The sequence below is a fragment of the Epinephelus fuscoguttatus genome, linkage group LG8 (genome assembly GCF_011397635.1).
Source record: "Epinephelus fuscoguttatus linkage group LG8, E.fuscoguttatus.final_Chr_v1".
Lineage (NCBI taxonomy): Eukaryota > Metazoa > Chordata > Actinopteri > Perciformes > Serranidae > Epinephelus > Epinephelus fuscoguttatus.
In genome coordinates, this window is record NC_064759.1 from 36404691 (window position 1) to 36423556 (window position 18866).

At 42.4% G+C, this 18866-nt stretch overlaps 1 protein-coding gene across 6 annotated transcripts in view; it reads left to right on the top strand.

The window, feature by feature from the left end:
* Positions 1-18866, top strand: part of LOC125892761 (intermembrane lipid transfer protein VPS13B-like) — a 360799-nt gene that overhangs the window by 165778 nt on the left and 176155 nt on the right. For all 6 annotated transcript variants that reach the window (XM_049582970.1, XM_049582966.1, XM_049582968.1 and 3 more), the window contains exon 22: positions 7303-7436. In XM_049582970.1, the coding sequence (XP_049438927.1) occupies positions 7303-7436 (134 nt within the window). The remainder of the gene's footprint in view (positions 1-7302; positions 7437-18866) is intronic.

Here is an 18866-nt window from a genome sequence, read left to right on the forward strand (position 1 = left end):
GAGTGAATATTCTGGTGGATAGACTGGAGACTGATATTTTGACATCATTTCTTAAAAAAAAAAAATGAACACAAGACAGATCATTTAACTCATAAAGAGGATTTGTTTGAAAGTTGCTAAGTAACATCATCAGAAGTGTTAACAGTTGTTTTTGTGTGATTATGCTTTACAAGAAAGGCAGTGGAACGGCGACTTTGAAAACAAGTCGTTTCTCCTCAGTTTGAGGTCGATTTCTGTCTGCCCGCACAATTACGCCACAAATTGGTTCACATAAAACTAGCCTCTAAGTATTTTCTTTATTTGTCCCTAATGAATGTTCTTATTGGCAGCAGTACTGTGTTTCTGATCGAGAGCCTCCCGAGCTTCTCATTGTTCTCTAACATCTACCAGAGTAATGATCTCACTGGCTTTCCTTTTCAAGCCTAAAATTAGCCGTTGGCGCTCTGAGAACATACTTCTTTTGCTGAGAAACCTATCCTGCGACCTGGCTGAGCTTCTTAAAGGTTGGAACAAGCACTGTTGTCTTAGTTCCTGTCTGCTAGTGGTCTGGATGATAGGATTAGATGTAATTTTGCTGTTTACTGGGAGGACCAGAAAGAGAAAGAGGGACATGGAAACATTTGTAATGTTCATATTGTCAATCTGCAAGGAAGAAGGCCTCACAAAAACTTCCCCGCAATGATGGCTTTTCTGTGATCTCAACCATAGTGCATCAGCAAAAAGGTTGAGAACAGGAAAGAAAGTCCAGATTTCATGGTTGAGAGATGTATATTCTGGAAAGACATACATTAATATGTTCTGGAGTAAGAAATGGCAGAGAGAAACTAATATATACATGCATATACACATATATAAAAGAGGGAGAGAACTGATGAGAGGATTTCAGGCAGAACTACACAGTCATACATAACTTTAATCCAAGCCCAAGTAGCCTGATGGAAGTCAGGCAGGTTTTTATTGGCTGCTGCACACTTTTCAGAAGGGGATAATATTTTCATTGTGGAGTTATTTATATAGTTTAATTTTTCTGGTAAAGTCAATAATTTATCAAGGTAATGATGGTTGGAGTGGGGAAAGAAAACAAGAAAAAGGAGGAATAATGAGATAGGAGGCCCCCCCTGAGAAGCAGGGTTGTAGTCTGTAGGGGACTCTACTCGCTAGATGAGAATGTCTTTGGCCTCTGCACACTGATGAGCCCATACAAATGTCTCCCTGACTTCCAGGGCTGACAACAGTCTGTGGGGGATCGATTTGTCCTTATGTATCCCTTTTCTGCTTTCATGAATGATAAGAGTATTAGGCCTTGTGGATGTTGGCTGTGGTTTTTGAGGTTGAAGTGAGCGGAGCAGAGAGGGAAGTCGGGGTTGAGCTGTGGTTCATCAGATGTAGCGTGGATTAGTGCGCAGGCTGGTGGGGGCTTAGCTCAGATGACAGAGGAACAGGAGGGGATTGGAAACTAGGCTGAGATGATTTCAGGGAATGTTTCAAAGGGTCTTGGTGTCACACTGAGGAGATGTGTCTTTTTGTTGTCATTCTTTACATATTGTGTCATGGTCTGACTGGCAGAAGCTCTTTTCTCCCCTCCCTTCTTTTTTTAGATAAGTATCTCAACTGCATATTGTATAGGTTGGATAGCAATGTTGTGTATGATCAGGCTGAACTCTGATGATAATGATGATGATAATGATGATGAAAGTGATGACGACTGCGATGGGAAATGTGTGTGATCCTCTTCTCGCTTTTCATCTTGCCAGAGACATCAGAGTCTGTCTCCACATGCCTGAATTGAAAAGTTTTCCCTCCACAATTAACTTGACTGGTTAGGGGACTTCCTAAAGCAGAGCTGGCAGGAAGAGAGATCCTACAGTGTGTATATGGATGCAGTGTGTGTAGAGTAGGAATAAATGGGCAAGATAAAACTCCTGAAACGCAGTCCTCTTGCCACCATCTTATCCATTCCACACCCACTCAGTCAGCCTGGCCACACCAGCACTTCTTCATGGCGTCTTCAATAACCCCGTAACAAATGGAGTTACGTAAATATTTAAATAAACACGACTTGCATCCAAAACAAATAGGCGGGCAGGTTTATTAAAGAGCCCCATTGCTGCCTCTGCACGCAGCTGTAACAGAATATACAACACTTCAACTCACTGTAAACCATTTGTAAAAGCGAACATACCAGAAAGATAGCAGGCGGCATGGGGAAATGCCGAGATCCCTCAATGAGGCAGTTTTTATGGTTGACTTGCTCAACCGCTTAGGAAGGACAAATGGATACTCGGTGCCATTATTGTTGTAAAAGACTGTAGTGGAAAATGGGGCCGTTATGATGTTAGTGTTGGTGTATCAGAATGAATTTGTGTGTGCGTGTGTGTGTTAATGCGTGTGTGGATCACACATTTGTATTATGTGTGATTTACACTCACCACACCACACACACCCTCACACATTTTACAGCAACGCTACTCCGCTGCTGTGGCGGTGTTGTGTTGTACATCATGAAATGAGGCAACACTGATTTGTTTCTTGCCTGTAAGTCAATGTGTTGTAATGGGGCTCTGGTCTCTGCATTTTCTCTGATCACTTGACACATGCTCAGGCTGTGGGCTTGAAAGATCCGGGCTTTTTCACTTGCTGGGAGATGTGATGGAGCCCTTAAAGAGGATGAATAATTACCATCAGAACATGAGAATGTTTATAGGGGACTGGACTGGCAGCTCCACACTCTAGCTGAACGCTAAGCGAGAAAGAGGGAGTGGTGTGAGAGAGTGAGAACAAACCAGAGGAGGAAAGGAGAGGGGAAGGGTGTATGGTCAGAGTTTGGCCAATAAGATATTAGCCTAATGGCCTAACTGAGGGTGAAAATGAGGACATGGCTGAGATGGCACGAGACAGGGGGAATAACCCCACTTTAAGAGGACTCTCAGGACTTGTTAGGCCTGGGCAGGTTTAAGAGCTTTGGGCGCTCCTGTCATATTTCTCTTTCATTTGAATTTAGACCTCTTGTGTTTTCTCTGTCTTTCTCATTCTCTGTCCCTGCCTGCCTCACTCTTTTTTCAATCCCCTCCCTGCAGAAATGGCGGGCGCCAAGTCACTATAACAAGATATGGCAGTTTCATTCCAAATAATGACCCCAGGATTAACAAACAGAGTCCTGGAATGGTATTTAAAACAAAGCGGGGAGCAGACTGGCCTTGCATTGTTACTGCCTATGCTTTACTTTAGCACACTTTCTGATTGGCCTAACAGACTTTCTCTCGGGAAGGACATTCACAGTCTTGCCTACTCCTGAAGTTAAAAAAAAAAAAAAAAAAAAAGGCTTCTCTCCCAGGTCTATTTCAGGTGAATGTCCTATAAGATCCATAGGATTAGGGCAATAACCAGTTTTTAGATGAAAACTGCAGCCAGTACCACCTTTGAGGCCAGGCCAAAAAGTAATAATATCGTGAAGAGTGATGGATTCCTCTAGAACATGACTCAGATTAAAATTTTGAAGGTGGTATTGATTTGAAGTGAGAAGTTAGCAGAAGGTCAGCGTGTTAAAAGCTAAGTTTAATGGTAATTGCTCTAACTGCTCATGGCATTCTCTGTTGGCCGGACTCCAGGCTCTGTGCTGACACGTGTGTGCCCTCACCTACACGTATATTAATACTCACAGCATGTTGTGCATAATAAATTTAGTTCCATAGGTTTACGTGATTGCATACTGCATGTGGCACACTGCATACCTACTCACGTTGGCTTGCATATCCATAGCTGTAGTTTTCAAAATGCACATACACAGCTAGTTAGTCTCCAACTTCTGGTCATGCAGGGACCACTCCACCCTCACACCAACAAGCTCATGGTGTGTAATAGATTATTTTTGGTAAATTGGAAAGACTTGGTAAAAATGTGTGTGACCAAGACTAATGTGTCTCAAGCTCAAAAGGGTGGTCTCTGTTTACTTTAACATTTCATCAATGATGATTGGTGAGGGTGTGAACTCATTTGGGGTCTGTTTTACTGTTTATTCCGTTGTGTGTTGTCAAGGCAGTGTGCGTGGATATACAGTATGTTTGCGTTGTATTTTCCGATGTGGTAAGACACTGTTTGGTTGAGCAAGGTTGTATTTCGGGTATGGGGGGGGTAACTAGGGCACTGACGTAAGTAGTGAGACTGTGGTATTTCCAATGATAACCACCAGTGGAGTTAAAATCATACGGGGTGCAGACATTGACTCATTCACCCAAACACTCACACGTGCAGATACACTACAGCATCACAACCTTCTTCACAAATAAACACACATTCACACAGAGCGTGTCCAGTCCCAGGGGTAAAGTCTCCTTAGTCTAGACAGCTGAGCCACATGACAGAGAGCAGCAGCCACAGAGTTCTGTCATGTCTATATGGATCCCCTGCAGAGCTCAACAGGAAACACTTCACTAATGCAGTCTGACAGGAATACTCTAACACACACACAGCCCTCTACAACAAAACGCTATTGACAACCCAATGATATCACAGCGGTTTATGCAGCACTCTCAGCACATTACTCAATGAAAGACAGTCCATGAAACACAATCTGTCCTGTCAAAGTCAATTTTTGCCATCTGTGACTATATGGATATTTAGTGAAGTACATGAACATTGGAATTGGTTGTTTACGAGGCTTACAGAAACAATGTAGCTGAAGAATAAGAATAAGGGAGAAGGCAGATTGGAAAATATGGGTTGTCAAATGGACAAAATATACATTGCGGTCAAAGAACTGTGCATAGTACGTAATGATGCAACAATGATTGTAGGCATCATGACAAATACAGTCCATTTCATAGTCCCTGGATGCCCGAGGCACCTGGATGCTGAGTGTGAGAAAATACTGTAAGAGAGTCCAGACGCGATGATCTCGGCTCTCAGTCTGGTTTCTTCCACTTACACACAGACACACACACACACACACACGCTTTACACACATGCACCTGTGACCTCAGTCACTCAGCTGTACACACACACACACACACACACACACACACACGCTCCCACCCACAAGTTTTAGGCAGGTTGCCACATCGACCACAAATCAGGGTAACTAACCATCCTTTTTGTCCATCACCCCAGCAACACACTCTTGTTGCCATGACAACCCATTTGGCTGTTTTAGTGATATTTGGGAGCGTGGCGTCTGAGGAGGCACGGCAGTGCTGTGACATCACCGCTGTTTCATGACAACTGTGGGAGAGAGCTGCTGAGCAAGGCAGACCTTTAAATCATGGAATATGTCTTAATGTGTCTTCAGAGGGACCCCCCTTCCCTCACCTCTGACGCCCTGATGGCTTTAACATCCACAGACCTCAGGCTAACCTGGTAGAATGTGTGTTCTGTCTATATGCCTCTGTCTCAGACCCTTCGATTTCTGCTTCTCTCTTACACCCAGTCTCTCCCTTATCTGAGTGTCTTCTTTCACAAGAACTGTCCATTGAGAACTGAAGGTGTTATTTGCCCTTCAGGTTCATATGGTGAATGCAAAAGCTAATTGAGGGGGCTGTTGCTGTGGGATTTGTGTGCTTGGCTGTTGCCATGAGTGTCAGCACAGACAATCGACCTTCGTCTGGACCACAGCAGGCACACCAGGACATGTCATGTCTAGGACACTGTGTGCGCGTGTGTGTGTATTCTCTCAGTTCTCATAGCTCCCTCTCCTTCTGTAGGAGACAAGAAACCTGAGTGCCAACATTACATCACCTCAATGAAGTGTCAGTTAAACATCATATAACATGATACTGTACAGCAAATGAAAATAACAGTGAATTACGAAGAAAGTGAAATATAGGATTAATGCAGGACAGTACAGTCTTAATCTTATGTCTTATGTACTGTAGTATATTGATTTTATATAATATGTTAGAGGGTGCTACAATACTTTTGTGGTAAAGAGGTTACTTTTATTTATTTATTTAGTCTTTATTTCACTAGGTTTGTCGCATTGAGATCAAAGATCTCTTTTGCAAGGGAGACCTGACCAAGAGTAGCAGCAACACAGAGTTTCAGCAACAAATACCATTTACATAAAAGCACATAGATTTGAGTAATATCAAATGATTAGATAAAACAGTTGCACACAGGCAGCTTGGACTCAATAGAGTTCACCTCAGTTTTCAACTCATTCAAGGTCACCAGGTCTTGAAGCTTAAGATCCTTCTGCAGATTTTTCCATGCTGAAAGGGCAGAGAATCTAAAAGCTTTTTTTTTTAATTTTTTTTTACCCCAATTCAGTTTTGACTTTGGGCACAACAAGATGCCAAAAAGTTCTGCCAACAGAGATTGTAATTTCCATATTTCATTTTCAAGGAGAAGATTAGTAGGTATAAATAATATCTTTGTAAATAAAATCATACCAATGACTTAGGCATCATAAACATAAAGCAGGCCAATTCAGTTTTTGAGTATGAAACACAATAGTGTCATTACAAACTGTAATGAATAACAGAGCCCCATGATACACGTTATCTAGCATGTGAAGAACACATTGTCATGATAAATGTCAGGTAAAAAGGTAGACTCCACCATTTTCCGTTTGACTCAATTTACTTTTATTGCGCCTTAAAAGACAAGTGGTCATCAGTTAAAAAACCCTAGGTATTATAAAGTAGATAGCGGTTCAATTTGTTTACCACCTCTGGTAACATTTCTGGAAAAAAACAAACAGACAAAAGTTTTGTTTTTTTTTCTGCAGAAAAGTTGCAACTGACAAAGCTGTTTTCATATTCTTTCAAATGTGTACTGAAGATACTCAAAAGGTTTAGCAGGGGTAGGCGTAAAGCAGTAATGGACGCTGTCATCAGCATAGAAATGAAAGGCAGAGTTTGGTATATTTTACCCAATGCAATTTTTGTATATGGTAAATAATGAAGGACCCAGAAGTGACCTTTGTGGTACCCACTTGAGAACTTGCAGTACTTCCGAGGTGGCATAATACCCTGGGTTCTTGCTGTAAGATTTGAGAGTTTGCATAACACCCAGCTGCATACTCAAAAAACAATATCTGTAAAATGCCTGGTTAGAATATTGTGGTCAACAGTATTAAGACCTTAGAGAGATCTATGAAAAGAAAAAGACAGCATTGCTTGTTATCAAGTGCTTCTACTTCGTCACAGGACCAGAAGTTTAAACAAAACTAATTCACATTAATACTGGGTGCACACAATACTGAACAGTGATGCAGAGACAGAATCTGATTGGTTGTTTAGGAAAAGCTGTTAAAAACCAATGTGTGAATCCAATGTCTTTCTCCTTTTTACCTCCTTCCTTTTCCAGAATCACGTCCCCTGTCCATTCCAATGAAGGTGATGCCCGACACCACAGCAGTGGAGTCATGGACAGCCTCAGAGGAGAGAGTGAAGGAGCTCATCGCCCAGGCCTGGGATGCTGTTAAACGCCTTACTCTACAGGTACCAAACTATCCTCTATACCATCACTGTTGTACTCGAGCAGGTATACAAGATACCCATTTTCTTTGGATGGTGGTCCTTGTTGTTGCTCACTAGGCAGTGATATGCAAGTTTTCACTGTATCTAGTCCTGTTGGGTGCAGAGACATACCACTGGGCCGTGTCCTTATACTCTAGGACTGAGGGGTCAAAAAGAGTTCACCCTGCCAAAATATTCTTAAGCTGCACACTGAATTCACATTATTGCAATTAGATTCTTTGAACTAGCACCAGCATATCTATCAAAAACTGTCATCACATTTATCTTTGAGCAGTTGTGCCAACTTACTGCTCTTTGACTTGACCTGATACAGAAGTTACTGGCTGTCACACACATCCGGGAGCAGTTTTACAGTCCCAAATCTACTTTAGAGACCATTAACTCCTCTTTCCCTCAGAGGTACTGAGGTTTAGCTTAGCCCAACCCAGCTTAGCTCTCTCTGTGGTTGTGGCCATATGGCTTCCAGGGACCTCTGTTAGCTGTTAGCTCATTAGCCTGTTTTACATACAAATGCATACGTAGCGTCTCGTGTCCCTTTGTGGTGGGCTGACTTTCTCTTTGACTGGCTGGCTAGCTGGATGTCCCTGTCTGTCTGTTTTAAGTGTCTAACTGGATAGTTAAGTGCTCCCATTGTGTGGATTCTTGCTGCATCTTGACTGGACCAGTTAGCAGAGCCCACATCACAACCAGCCCCATCTGAAATACATCAGGAAGTGCTGACAACTCTCTGACAGGGCTCCTCTTGATGCAGAAACAGAACGTCATGGTGTACACGTGTGTGTTTCTACGCACACAGTACTCATGCAGTTCAGTACATTACTGATCGGGGAATATGGACATCTTTGTGTCCAGTGATGTATTAGGTTAAATTTTAACTGCTGATCTACAATTTGCAAACATTACTGTGAAGATGGTGACCACATTTACCCAAAGTATTAATTTTGTGTTTTTGTTACGCCAGTATTCTGGGTTTTTGGTTGGCCACTGTAAACATCAGATCTGTGTTACAGTACTACAGTTAGGCTAATATTGTCATCATGAGAGACCTGGTAGGGATGCCTGGCTTACTTAAGCATCCCACAGATCACTGCAGCATTTGACTGTCGGTTTTCTCTGTCAGCACACAGTCAGACTCAGACAAGGTTATTGTTACATGGTGATGTCAACAGATTATCATCTCACAGATTACTACAGAGATGATAACTCCTTTGAATCCTTTTTTCATACCTTTTCAGAAGTGTGTTGTAGATGCAGGCAAGTTATCACAGGCGCACAGAAGTTTTATCTGGTTGATTCACGACAACAGAGATACTCTTTTCCAGGGAATTCAAAGTGCAGGTGAACTTAATCAGTCTTTAATTGGAATATGACTTATAGGCATGTATTTTTGTGCACGTAAACAATAACCACCGATGCAGGAGTCCAACAACCATTCTTAATTCATCTTAATTCTTATTGCTAGGACCACACAAACTGATGTCAGTCAAACATGAAAGAGAGCATGACGCATGTGAATTGAAATAATGCTTCAGAGCCCAGGTCCCATGTCAGCCCATTGAGCTGTTTACAGTACTTCCACAAAAGTTAACTCAACCCTCTAATAGTTTGCTGAGCCCGTCATTGCCTCCACTTTCCTCTGTCCCCTTCGGCTGTGTGACTGGGACCACACCACGTACTGCAGCAGTAATTAGGAAACAGTCTGTCCTGTTGACATGGGAGTGGAAGCGGACCAAACCGAGCGACCCGACAGCTGGTACCCCAGGCCTTGGATATCCCCAAACTTAAACCACTCCATTTATTTTAGTGTGGTGTAAACAGAATACCTAATGGCTCACACTTCTGCTGCACATGTGCCCAATTTGGCATGCAGGGCTTTCTCCGTCTTTTACAGAAGAGAGAGGAACAAGAGGAAAGAGTGAAGGTAAAGGAATGAGATTGAGGGAGACAAAGTTACAAAAGTATTTATTATTCTATGGCTGCTGAGACCACTTAAGGCTGTTTAAACAGAATAGGGACACGTGATAGCTGGTGATTGTGTAAATTGTTTTAAGAAATTCTCATAGTCAGATGCAGTCATGATGCTTTGTCGCTGCGACATAAATTCTTTCCTGTAGATTCACAGCAGAAGGTAGAGGTCTTGCACAGAGTGTGGCCTCATTTTAATATGAGAAGGTTAGAAAACAGTGATAATGCAGATTGGAAAAGCTGCAGCACATAAGGTTTACATTTTCAGCTGTTTGTTGTCATTTATTCCACCAGTGTCAGCAGTTCACAAATAGCATTGAATGGAAAGATGTTCTAGATTTTCATTTTAGTGTCATACATTACAAGGTCTAATGCACTTTGCTGCATCATCCTTTATCTTACCTCAAGAAACAGCATAACCTCAAAAAAATCTGTGCAAGCAATTCTGTCCCACTGCACTGTGCATTTCATTGCAGTGTGACTCTATCCTTGAGTATAGCTTATGTAATGTCTTAGACACATATCCCACTCAAAGTCTAAAACCAGAACAGCAGCTGGAAAAAGCAGAACATGCACCATTTCTATTTGTAGCTTTCTGCTCTAAAATCATTCTTTACACCATACTTGTCTTTTTCAATGACAAACGTAGTTAGCGTTGATTCCTGGTGATGGCCCGTCATGCGTGGTTAGGGCACAGATTATTATCTGAATCCATGAGTGTCACGCTCTATCTGTAGCTGAGTGCTTCAAGCAAACCCCAGAAATGATTCTGAGCCATGGTTCCTCTATGACTTCAAATCCAGTACATTCCTATGTATCTCAGTTTGTAACACCCTCTTCTCCTCTTACCTCACTAGGAATGATAGGCGATTTTCATCCTGCAATGAAAATGGTCAAAACATTATTTGTAATCCATTCAAAGCCACCAGAGAACTTCCTTTAATCTCCTTAAGAAACTGTCAATAATAAAGACAGACGGGCAGCTAATGTTAAAAACAGACAAGCCAGCTGGCCAAAAGAAAAATGGTTCAGTTCATGTAGCTACGTGAATCACTGCTTAGACAAATTGGGACAGTAATAGAATTGGATCGATTTACGGTTTTGCCAATCCAGTCCGGTGTACAAGCTTAACTGTTTCTTAAACTTTTATACAACCTGGCTGAACAGCTGTGCCGATGGCGCCATGGCGCAAGAAGAGGAGTACTTGATAGAAAGCGGGAATAAAAGGCAAGGAGGCAAAGATGATTAATTATGTTCTTACCATCCCAATCCCTTCAGCACTGTTTGCGTCAAGCACTCTTGTTGCCAAATGCCTTACCGATACCATCTTACTTCTGGGTGCCATGGCCAGAAAAACTGTGTGTAGTGCTATCGTGCAGGTGAACCTGTGTTGCTGTGCCTACATTAGCATTAAGTTAGCAGCAGAGGTAGTAACAGAGCCGGGACTCATTATGTTCCGCTTTGGAGCATCTGCTGAGTCAAGTGCAACACCTAGTGGTAAAATTCAATATTTCAGCCCAATGCAGTGTTAGGCTTAATATCAAACCGGTTTGAAAATTTCTACAACGGCCAAACTGTAGACAATAGTTGACAAGTGTAGATGCACCTCAGGGAAGATGAACTGGGAGTAAGAGAGAGTCTGGATGTGGGAGAAAAAGACATTCACTAAGGGCAAACAAGCCAGTGTCTTGTCACAACATTGCAACAGGCATGGTGAGGTCAGAGGGACATACCATCCAAACTAAGCCTCTCAAGCCCAGGATGGTGGAGTCTCTCAGACATTATGTACCGCACCGCACAGATCATCCATGTTGTACACACGAGGGAGCGTGTGTGTGTGTGTGTTTTTCCCTGTAGAGGCAACTAAATCTCTTGGTCATGCAAGGCTACAATTTGTGTAGGTGGTGTTATTTTAGTAGTCACTTCACATTAGGGCTGAAGGGCAGTGCTGCAATTGTCACCCTGGCCAGAGTCGCCTGGCACATCTTAAAATGGCCACTTGCCCTAGCCTTGGAGTCCTGACCCTCCTCTTTACTTCCTTCTCTTACTCCAACTCTTTTGTTACTCTTGCGTACAGTACATCATTGAACTCCCCACTTTGCCTTCCGTGTTCTCACCTCTCGGGTCCTCCTCTGTCCCCTGTGTTTCTGCCCCCACTTATTTCCTGCCTACCCCTCTCCCCAACTGCTGCTCACCCTTACCCCTTTTCATCCTGTCATCTCCCCTTCTCAGCCCCATTCTCCCTGGGGACACCCATGTTCTCTCTGGACCCTGATAATAATTGCAAGTGATTAGGATGGTGATTCTATTTCAGGAATTTTGCAATAATTCCTTCTATTTAACACATGAATGTGTTCAGCGCTGGCAAAGGAGCACGTTGCTACCAAAACTGAAATGGGATCTGCTGAAACAGAGAGACCGTTGCCATGGAAAAATGAAGTAACACTGCTCCCTGCAGCTGCCATGCATTAATGAGTAGGATATTTTTTGAGAGAGAGAAGGAGGAGAAAAAGCAGTGGGGTAGAAAAGGTAAAGTGATGGAAAGGAGACGGAGGGTAGGAGGTGAGAAAAAGGAGAAAAATGGGCAGAGGGTGAATTTTAAGGCAGGAGGGAAGTGAGAGGGAGATAGAAAGGAGGATCATGTGTACTGTATGTTTGGTGTGGCTCAGATCGAGCTGGCCAGATGGTTTCCATGAACAGGATCTGACCCCCGGCTGGAGCGCCTTCTGCAGGCACATTACTTCATCCTCTGCCCCCCTTTCTCCATCCTATCATCCCTCCACTCAACACCTCACCCTCCCTGTCTGTCAGAGCCCACAATTTTCAAATGATTTGCAATCGCAACTTGAATTTTATGCCACTTCAAACACCATGTTTATATGTGGATTGTAATAAATTGTCAACTTTTCAGACTTGACAGTCATTTTAAACCCTGAAGGTCGCTACCTCATCAAAGTCATAACAGAAACATTTTTTGGTCGATGTTGCAGCTTCAATTTATCTGTAATGGGATAAGTGCATACATTTACATGTATTACAATTAACCTCAAGACCTGGCTCCAGTCACAAATGAATAACCTACTCATTGAGAGAGAGAAACGCAGGTCTGAAAATTAGTTCTGTTAAAGGTTCTGTATATTTAATTCAGAGCACTGATATAGCAGCAAACAATATTTGCTATGTAAAGATGTAGTGGAGTAATGACATCCTGAACAGAGGAGAAAGTCATGCTCCCTCTGTGTGTGTATCTGTGCAGACAACCTAAATCAGAATCTAAATAGAAGATTTTCTCGTAATGTTTTATTGTACTTTAGAGACACTTAAATCGGGACAATTCAGGGGTATAATAGAATCAAATGTAATAAAACTGCAATTAATCTGTAATCACCCTCACAGATGAAAACTACTCACTCACTGTCAGTGCATTCTGTCAGAGGATCCCTGATTATTTGATATCACATTTTTTTTTATGCTTGTTTGACTGTAACACTAGGACTTGAATCACACATGCACACAATCTGACTGCAATCCATGTATTTTACTGTTTTTATTACAAAAAAATTGACAACATTTCACCATTTCAAGCAACCATAAATCACATATGTTCTTGCCACAGACTTCTCTTTTGATCAGGCTTAAACTGAGATGAATTCTATAAATGTTCTGACAGAGCATCAGTGGCAAAACAGGAAATGGCATGGTGATGGTGCTTATGTTAAAGAGTGAAGGTAAATGAAATGGCTTTTATTATAGCTTACAGCCCCTGGTTGTCTCATTAAAAAGACAAGTACTGATTGGCTGTATTGCAAACAAAGAGAAGTGTTATTGCTGAGGGCAGAGCACAGTGTCCCCCCTGACATGGAGTCCACACAAAAATCTCCACACACAGTGGGAGCCCAAGAGTAAATTGGAAGGAAGAAAGAAAGGAAGAAGAGAAGGAAGAGCAGAGAGGGAAACAGCAGGGGTACTGAGGGAATATGAAGGAGAGAGTAAGAGAAAGAGTGTACATTCTCTCCTGATTACACACACATCCTCCCTGGTATCGCCTGATCTAAATCAGGACCCCACAATGTAACAGTAGATGTGTCATTAGCTGTTTACCGATTGAGAGCACTGTGTATGTGCATGCATGCACGTGTATGTGTATGCACCCAGGACAGGAGCGCTCATGTGCATGTGTGGCCAGAATCCCGTTCCATCATCTGCTGCTGTGTCAATACACTGATGACCTCACAGCCATTATAGACACACACGTATTTGACCCTCTCACCGGGCTGCACTGGAAAAGTGCTTACCAGGATTCTCTTGTGTCTGTAACCTCTTGAACCTCAGAGGCCTAGAGACCTGGAACTGATTTTCATTAGGATAAAAACTCACAGCAGCTAGAATTTCAAGATTGGGATGTTTTAAAAAATTGTCAGGGAAAATGATGGTGGTTTTAACTGTGATCTTCTGAATGTATTTTGGAAAGCTTGTTTAGAGGGCATGCATCCACCCATTGTCTCGGGACAGAGGAGGAAGCCATGCCAAACGCAGGTCACATTAGATCAGATGAGGATCAGGACAGCCCAGTTTGGCCTACTTGATTCGATAACACCGTATAAATCGATAGTGGTGAAAATTTACTAGTTAGCCAGTAAAAGCTCTTTTCATCTGCAGTCCATCGCCATTTGATCCAGTTTGGCCTAGTATTACATACTGCATAACATAATCACAGCCACCTCCACTCATTTCAGCTGGCCCAGAGAAAAATTGTTTGGCCACACCACTACTGTAGATAAACCCAGCCAAGCGTATTTCATACATCTGACTAAAGCACAGGCCAACCTGCTTGACATTAGTCCTTTGTATGTGAGGGCTTTTTATGGAAGGTCTCAGCTGCATCATGAATCTTGAATAATCTATTGCTTGTACATGAACCCAGTCCTATTCACCCCATTCGTAATCAATGGGCAGTCTCTAAACTAAGCCACCCCATCCTAATTGTCCTCAACCTGCTGAAACCTCAGTTATCACATCTGCTCTCAGTCATGGCCACCTTCTTCCAGTGCATCTTCAGCCCTACCTTGGTGTGTCCACCCCTTGGAGCCCATCTGTAGTGGCTCACCATGCTGGGGTGGTTGAGGTGTGATTGTTTGAGATCGAGGGTGGGAGCAGGCAAGGCAGCCCAGGCCGGCCGCACTCCTAAGGCCACTGCTGGATCAATAAACGCAGCGATCAAAGTCGCAATTAACCCACCGCGCTAACACAAACACCCAGGCCAGCAGAAACAAACAAAGCCTTCATGTCACCTAAAGCGTTTATTTTTGCAGATTTCCACCTCGGCCAGGGAGACCTCCAGCGCTTGTCAGCTTCTGTAAGCAGTGTTAGAAGAGAGGAATGCAGGGCCACAGGGATGGCTGGCTGCCTGGCTGTGCTGCTGTGCCAGGCCACGAGCTTATTGCTTGTGGTGGCATGTGGGTGAGACCCAGCCTATCTGTTGTCAGGAGGCATCACGCTTAGATGCCTTTCTCATAGACATTAGGGAGGAAAGTTGCTTTCTGAGGTTGCAGAAAAAACTTCATTTGTGTACATCCATGCACCACAACACACATCTGCACAGTGTCATCTTCAGATACACGCATTAATCATGTTCATTTACACTGAGACATTATTTACACTATTTTTACACTATTTACACTATTACACTCACTATTCCAAATGTGTTTTTGGACAGAGCAGAAATGCAGGAGGATATGCAGAAGAAGGGGGAGCAGGAGGTTAACAGTGGGTGGGTTATCCAGAGAGACGAGGGGGATGGGGGGGCGTGAGGGGGGTTGCTCTGTGGACCTTCTGTTCATCTGACCGGCCACTTAGGAAACACAGCGTCCCGTCTGGTGCAGGCACAGGAAGATTACATTTGGAGAGGTATCAGGTTTTTAAAAACAAAGGGATGTGTTTTCCGTTCGCTGCAGATCTCTCCACTGAGATTTTTTCTGCTCCAGAGTTGCAAATGTTTTCACCCGGGATGCTGGGAGGGTGTTTCTAATTTCCTCCCCTCTATCTCTGGGTGATTTCCTGTGTGTCGTGGCTTGCTTATTGTGTGTGTGTTGCGTGTGTGAAAAAGAGTGTGCAGTGGAGAAAATGAGGGGAAAAATGTGTTGGTATATACATGCTTGAATGTGCAAGTTTATGCGCAAGTGTGTTTGTGCTTCACATGTTGTGAGGTCGCTCCACAGAGAGGTGATCTTGGCCTACAGGGTTTTTTTGTACTGAGGTCTGTACTGAGTCAGGGCCTCCTGGTTTCTCTTCCCTGCAGTGATATGAAAACAATAAGTCTAACAGCGGATCTGACCACAGCACCAAAGGACAAATGTCAGGCACTGGGGGTCCAAGATAGATGACTCTGACAGAGTTTGTATTAAATGCTGTCAGAGTGATGTCACAACACAGCTGTCCTGCTGAAAATATTTTTTAAGAGAAGTAGGCACCAAGCATTATATCTTTATCTTATAATAAAGTAAAAATGTAGATGTCGGTTTTTAAGTTTTTGGGCTCAGTTATGATAGATAAGTCAAAAGAGATAACTCTCTCCTACATTCTGTAGTTTAATGACCAGAACTTTACATAGGAGAAAGATGTTGCATGTAGTACAAGCTCACACACATTCAGATGCGGTGTGAAGCACACCAAGCATATCATGATATCAAAAATGAATTTAAATTAATTTAAAAAAGGAAAAGTGGCATGTTGTTACTATTCTATAGGTTGTTTACTATATGTTGTCAATGTAGCATTAATTTGAATTTAAAGTCACTCACCTTGATTTCTGTCTGTGGGGTTCTTCGCTAAGTTGGAAGTGTTTCCTTTGTTTGTCTGAAAAGTTTGATGGCACCATTTGTGTAATGGTTTTTGTGAATTTATTATTAATCCCTGATGATCCGCCCCAAACGCAAATTACTACCATACAGACTCTTACTGTTTTTCTTTTCGTCGAGTTGAGGCGAGGCGGAGCTGTTGCTGCAGCTGTATATGTTGCTGTCTTCCACATTTTGTTGTTGTCCAGTGGTGGTTGATATTCTTTTTTTTGGCATTTAACGGCAGACTGGAACATGTCTGGAAGAACTGCATCCCTGCCTATTGCCTTTGGTACTGAAGAAAAACAAGTATTGACACATTTTCAGAATTTCTAAAATGTTCTCCACTGTTTTAAGTACTGAGACTATATGTTTAGTTATGATAACTAAAATTCTGGAGGTCTTTTTCAGACAAGGCAGGCTCTTTTTACCTTTCCAGCAAAGTCAGCTCATGCCTGAAACATTTAACTGTTTTAAGAATGACGATCTGAAAATAATGCACTCTAAGCCGAAGTTGCTTCTCCGAGTACACAGGCTGTCCTCCATCTTACTCACTGTTCTGTCATTTACTGGCGAGGCACGGCAGATCCTAAGAGCCTCCTGTGGTTATATAGGCCATTTCCACATGGCCCCAGCCTTTTAAAGCCTAAGTGTGTTTGGCCCTCAGCTTCCTCTCTATTAGAACCTGCTCTGCTGGAACCAGATAAACCATCTTCACAAAGACTCAAGGGAGAAATGCTACACGAGACAGTTCATACACTCTCAGTGCTGCTCAGAAGAGGAGGAAGTACGGGATGCTTTTTGGGGGTATTAAGATTTGAAACAGGGTCCACACATGTGGCTGGATTCTGAACGCTATCTGATGGAGCGGGGAAGTGATCAAGAATAAAACTGAGCTGAACTTGCCACAAAAAACGGAACAATCCCATATTTAGAACTCTGTGATGTGACGCCAGGCGAGGATGAGAGGGAAGAAATAGACAAAGAAAAAAAAAGTCTTAAGGCATCTTAGCATTTAATCAAAGTACTTTCCAAATGGATATGTTTCAGTTTTTTCAGTGTTTCAGGCTTTTTTTTTTTGTTCGTCCGTCTCTTTTCTAGTAGTATTTATTTACTTCTGACAGCATGTGCTGGCTTCCTGATCCAGAATCCAGATTGAATTAGAGCCTGTGTGATTGTAGATCAAAGTGTAAGAAGATCCTTGTTCATTTAGAGGCCTAAGAGGAAGGGATCAAGGTCTAAGTCTCAGGATAAGCAATGGTCACCTACCAAATAACCATGCTATGTCACTCAAAAACCATTGGCACTCTCACTTTTTGGGGCCGTGGGGCTTTTTACTAATCCTGTGTTTGTCAGCGTGCATAGTGAGACTTACGCAACAGCAGAGCACTAGCCTAATATTCTACATGATGTATAGATCTCTATATTATTTCCAGCTAGTCTCTGTCCCCTGATGGCTGTGCACTGTCATCTTTAAATGAGCCAGTCAGATAAAACATTTTCTCCACATACTACAGATGTGCAGCACTGATGAAAGGCAGCAAAGAGTAAAATGTATCTTTGTAAACACAAAAAAAACACACAAAATGTTTGTTTTCTCTGATTATATGGCAAACAAAAGTATCCTTGCTACTTTATGTAAATTAAAGTGGAGTCTCCCATCAGTCCACCCTTCATCAAAATTCATGTTGGCATTGTACGTTTCTGCAAACCACAGAAATGTAACATTAATATGTTTCTGTGTAGCAAATGTGTTGTAACTTCATGTATCTTAACGTTTCAACAACGTTGTGGTTAACATGTAGTTATGTTTAGGCACCAGAACTACTTGGTTATGGTCAGGAAAAGATCATGTTTTAGCTTGAAATGCCAAGTTCTGCTATACTGAACAGTATTCTGTAGCTTGGTAGCTGTCTCGCCTAGGTCTCACACCATCCACCATCTCCTCAATCTCCTGATAAAGTCAGCTCATGTACATGTAATCAGAACTGCCTCAATTTAGAAACACTGATATGATATTTATGAAATGTACAAATGCAACATACAGTATGCCTAGTTTGCAGAAACATACGATGCCAACATTTTCATCTGGCAAGTGGGCTGGATTATTTCACCCAACACAAGAGGAGGAGGAGAAAAAAAAACGGAGCAGACTGATTGTTGTATACTGAACTAACTCAACACCCAGCAGCAGTAGAGAGGGATATAACCTTATAGCTTTCAGCAGTGTTGTTTGACTGAGTTCATTGCTGTTGCAGGTGCCATCCTTCAGGGGAAGTGGTAAGCACAGCACAAAGTCTCTGCAAGGATATTAAAAAGAGACGGGGGGCTCCCTCACAGCAGCACTTGTTCAAAGACAGGAGATGTTAATTCAGGTGTTTTGGCTTGAGGCCATCGAGTTTTTATTTTATTTGTCTTCTTTTTTTTTTCTTAAAATGACTGATAACTTCAGTTTAAAGGGATATTATGACCTGTGATTTTGTGTGTGTGTTTGGGTTTGCATGTACTGTATGTGAATATGCGAGCACACATGATGTGTGTATGTGTATGTGCTTTTGTAAATGTGTAAGTATGTCATTTGAGCATGTTT